This window comes from Hydra vulgaris, chromosome 12 (assembly GCF_038396675.1).
Source record: "Hydra vulgaris chromosome 12, alternate assembly HydraT2T_AEP".
In the NCBI taxonomy this organism is placed as follows: Eukaryota; Metazoa; Cnidaria; class Hydrozoa; order Anthoathecata; family Hydridae; genus Hydra; species Hydra vulgaris.
Genome location: NC_088931.1, coordinates 41192473 through 41197508, shown reverse-complemented (window position 1 = coordinate 41197508; position 5036 = coordinate 41192473). Strand labels below are relative to the sequence as shown.

The window sequence follows — 5036 nt, the reverse complement described above, 5'->3', positions numbered from 1 at the left end:
TTGAATTTTGAAATGGTAAAATAAGATAAATTGCTTAACTTTATCTTAGAATAATAATAAATTTTGCTACAAGCGTATGATTTTGAATTAATCTTACATTGCGTACCGGGCACAGACGTCTGTAAGGTGTACGACGTCTTGCGGACGCCTAATAAGACTTCATGTGACTTATCCCACAGACAGTGAAAGTTCTATGCTTATTAAGCGTTTTAGAAATCCAGATTCATTATTAGCATGTTTGATTTTATTTAAAATTTTAAAAATCTTCAGGTAATATATAAAAAATATTTGAACGTAAAACAAAACCGCAGAATTAGAAACTACACGTCATTATTGTAAAAAGATTATCACAACCGCTGTCATAAAAAGATATAAAATCTAAGATCATAGGCCGGGCGATTTAAAATGAGCAATTGCTTTTACTCAGTAATTGGTCAGCTTTACGTGAATAAAAACTTCACCAGTTTTGTTATAATTTTTATTCACGTAAAGTTAAGCAATTTACTTAGTAATTGCTCAGCTTTACGTAAATAAAAACTTAAACAAAATTGTTTAAGTTTTTAATCACGTAAAGCTGACCAACAACCGAGTAAAAGCAATTGCTCATTTTTATTTACCCGGCCTCATATGTCACGACCGCAAAACGATCATATTACATAACGATCATATTACCATAATATTTATCGAAAAGTTACCTTATGTTATATATTGTATTTGTTTTTGCATCTCGTCACTTTATTGTTCTTCAGTAACCTAAAATACTAAATTGCTTAAGAACTCAATTTGAAAAAATATTTATGCATTTTGTACAAAATTTTCTTACGTTTGTCGCGTTGATAAATTTTTCTAATGGAGGATTAAACGAGCTATGTGAACTAATTGACTTCTATTCAAAAAAAGGTAACATTGTACCGTTTTTTGTTGTAAGTAATCCATTAAGCTACACTAGAAAAGTAGTATTATGAAGCAGTATTGGGTTTTGTTTAACGATTGTTTTTGGGGTATTACACTCTAAATTAGTGTGTACCCCATTGCGATTGTTATACTTATTAGTGACTAACAAGCATTACAATCGCAATATTTTAAAGCGTCAACAGACACAAATAATACAATTTTAACCATTGAAAATTTAAGATAAATTTTTTACAAATGATTTAAAAGATTATAAATGATAATTTTCTTGCTATTGATAAAAATATTTTACAAATAACACAATATTTCGGTAAAATTTTTTTTGAATTTTACTTAGTTTTTGAACTTTTACTCAATAATGGGTCGTCCATAAATTACGTCACGCTCTAAGGGGAAGGGGGTTAGTGGTTTGTGACGACTCATACAAAACTTATTACTAAAGTATTCAAAAACGGTTGAAAAAAGTGATTTAACTTATAGACGATCCCAATGAGCAGTTGATTTAAATTAGTTGTTGCGCCAAACAACATACTGTTAAAAAATTATACTGTTAAAAAAAAATTCAAACAATCAACTAAAAGATAATAAAGTTTGATCATAATGCAATAATTTTGATCTTGGATCAAAATGTTGAAATTGAAACTATTTACTGGCAGGGCCGTCCCGAAGAGGTCTTTCATGGGGAGGGGGGGGGGGGATGTTGTGTGTATTTTTCGCTAACTAGAGACACCAAAAAAAAAAAAAAATTCCTCAATAGTTGCAATTTGCCAATTTGCCAAAAAGTTCAAAACTTGCTCAATGTGCCAACTCAAATGCTTATATGACAGCTTTGGGGAAGGAGGGGGGTTGGAATACCCCATACACCCCTCGTTTGGGACGGTCCTGTTTACTGGTTGTCATTTCATGAAAAAAATCTTTTACTTTCACAACCACCATCTTTTTCATAGTTAAAGCAGATGTTTCATTGTGTAAATTTAAATCTGATTTTTTTTAATGATGATATCAAATTTAGTTAGCTACAATATCAAAATTCATCTTTTTATTCTTACAATGTTGTTTGGAAAAATTAAAATCTTCACTTTCATGTTAACTTTTAACATGTTTAACATCGTTTAAACAGAGCTAACAACCTTAAAAAGAACTATATACATTAATAATCAATAACAGTATTATGTACTTGATCAACAGTATTATGTAATTGATCAAGTACATAAACAAAACTAAAAGTAACACGAAAAAATTTGTTGAATTCATTAAATTAGAATATCATCTATAATGTTTAACTTAAACTAATAGACAAAAAATTAAAGAAGCATAATTTAAAAAAAAAGAGATTCACAAAAGTTTTATCGAGTTTTAATTCAATCTTTTCTGTTTATTTTTTGATTAAAAAAAATTAGAAAAATGAATTAGATTTTTATTTTCATTTTTAAATCAAAAATCATCAAACTATGCAAAAAAGTTTATAAAACAGTTTAAAAAAAATAAGTTAGAAGGATAAAATACTTGAAAAAAGAAATTATAAAAGTTAATTACATAAGTTAACAATGTAAACAGAGAATTGAAAAAAAATACAGATCTAATATTTAAAGTGACCTTATTTGCTTGATAGCAAAGACTCGTTTCTGAATTGATCCAAAAAATTTTATGTAAATCTCACGTGGTACTTTTAATCATCATTCTATCCAAAGTTACTCCAAATACTCGATTAAACTTTATGGTTAACCAATCATGGTATCTTTATGGTATCAATCCATGACCGAATACTTTCAACACAAGTGTTCTTGTCTGATCTTGTCTGTTGATCTTGGGCACCAAAACAACAAATTCTTTCTTTTTGTGTAGAACTATTGTGTTTAAATATGTGCTATGCGTGCCAGAATATGTTTGGCTTTTGTTGGTTCATCAGATCATAGTGGGAAAAAACATTGCCATATACCAACTGAGCCTCGACTGTCTTATCGTCTTGCTTGTAAATAATATTTTTCATTAGCAAACTTTTTAAAATAGATTCTTCCTTTGCAGTTTACAACCTGAAGATTTGACTCGTTGCTTTATATCAATTTTCACGAATTTTCTACTGCTCAATGTAAATGTTCTTTGCATCATTTTTGTCTTTACCTCAATCTATGGTTGACAAGATAAATTTTTGTATTGCAATGTAAGACTCGATACCTTTTATCACTAACGTTCCTTTAACAAGTTTTCTGTTTATATTTTCATTAGAAAAGGATTAGTGAAAGATTTGAATGAACTTTCTTTGGTCTTCCAAAAACTTTGGCGGTTATTCAGAACAAGATATGTCAACAAGCTCACCTTTTAGCTTCCAAGTTTTTACCTTTTTTCACACGCAAAACTTATAAAACGCATAAAATTTTGTCTATTTTATCTTATTTGTTTGATTTGACAAGTCAAATAATTTGCCATTTGATGCTCTCAGACATGAATTGCTTAAACTTGATAATTTTTAGCGATTAAAATATTGTTTTGTAATGTTTAAATTTTTATTTAGAGTTCTTTCATTGCTTTGCTTATGATGATTATGGGTGTTGGTGTGGGCCAGGTGGGTCTGGAAAACCAGTGGATAAAGCAGATAGTTGCTGCAAAAGGCATGACCACTGCTATGATCGTATACTGAGCAAAAAAGAATGCAACCCATATATAGCACAATACTCGTTTGATAAAGACAAATGTTGTAAGTTACTTTGTTGTGACAATAAATAAACAAGTCAGGTTTGATAATTCTGCATGTATAAATTGCATAGTCTTTGTAAAACTTCTATTTTTTCCGATATTAGTTTTACATATTTTTTTATTTCTGAGGAATATGTTTTATTTTTTTTGTTTACTACCTCTCCATAGTAAAAAAATAAAATAAAAATGTTTGTTTGAACCGTAGCTCTGTCGATATATTTTTATTAATGTTTACCGAGCGGTAAACGTTAATAAAAATATATGTAGGTATTACTTCACATTAACTTAAATTTTGATATAAAAATAAAATTTGTTATACAAATAGACTTCATAAATCTTTCACATAAATAATTTTATAAATCTTGCTTAGTAGAAAAAGCTAAAGATTGTTATTTAGTTGCTTGTTGCTAAGTAATTTAATTTTGTTTTTAAATAATATTAAGATAAATTTGTTAATTGATGTGTCAAAAAAAGTTTGTTTTAATTTAAGTAAATGAAAATGGAACTTGTTTACGAGAAATATGCGAATGTGATCAAGCAATTTCAAAATGTTTGAGTAAACAAAATTATAATAGAAAATTTTATGGATATCGATTGCTTCACAAATGTTAAAGGATATGAGATGTTTTGGACTGTGTAATACCGTGTTTGGATTTTCTTCTCTGATATGTAAACAAAATATTTTGTAGCTTATGTATATTTTTGTTCTTTTGTTTTTTGAATGTTTAAAATAAAAAATATTTTGAATAAGTTTGATATTTTTACTTTCATTTATGCTTTCACGTTTATTAACTTCAGGGGCGGGCTAGGCCGCCGGGACACCGGGAATATTCCTGATTAGGCGCCAAGACTAATGTAGTGATATTAGAGGTCGCTACCAAAATGTGCATACCAAATGCAACTATACTCTTATGTAAATACAAAGAAATCTAGATCCAGCATTTGCGAAGAAGAGGCAACACTCCCATTAAGCCGGCGTTTGGCGCCAATGACGCCAACTTAATCTATTAAACTCGTTTATCAAGCTAAACTATTTGCAATATATTTCTAATAAATATAAAAATACTAATTGGCAATAGTAACATATTTTATTAGCAAAACAATTTTAATAAGTTATTAAATTCTATAATAAGAATTTTAGATTAATGAGTTTAAAAAAAAAAATTCAGAAAAACGTCGTTGTTTCCTAAACAATATTTTACATGATATGGCTTATGGAGGTGTGAAGTTTTTTATGGTTCAACAAATTAAAATTAAAAGAAAATTTTAATATTGGTTCAATAAAATAAGTGACAGTTATGAGCAATATAAATTTGGGGTGTGTGGGGGAGCCTAGCTACTGCTCTGGGTAAGAAACTAAAAGTTCTTGGTAAAGAAGGAGCATAATGACAAAGCCTAGAAGCTATTGAAAGCTTTATAATTTATGTAAG

At 28.7% G+C, this 5036-nt stretch overlaps 1 protein-coding gene across 1 annotated transcript; it reads left to right on the top strand.

Moving 5' to 3' along the window:
- Window positions 1–672: 672 nt before the first annotated feature.
- LOC101240731 (basic phospholipase A2) lies at window positions 673–4356 on the top strand. The gene is made up of 3 exons (XM_065813274.1): window positions 673–900; window positions 3425–3607; window positions 4097–4356. The coding sequence occupies exons 1-3, from the start codon at window positions 798–800 to the stop codon at window positions 4216–4218; spliced, it is 408 nt and encodes a 135-aa protein (XP_065669346.1). The 5' UTR covers window positions 673–797; the 3' UTR covers window positions 4219–4356.
- Window positions 4357–5036: the final 680 nt, after the last annotated feature.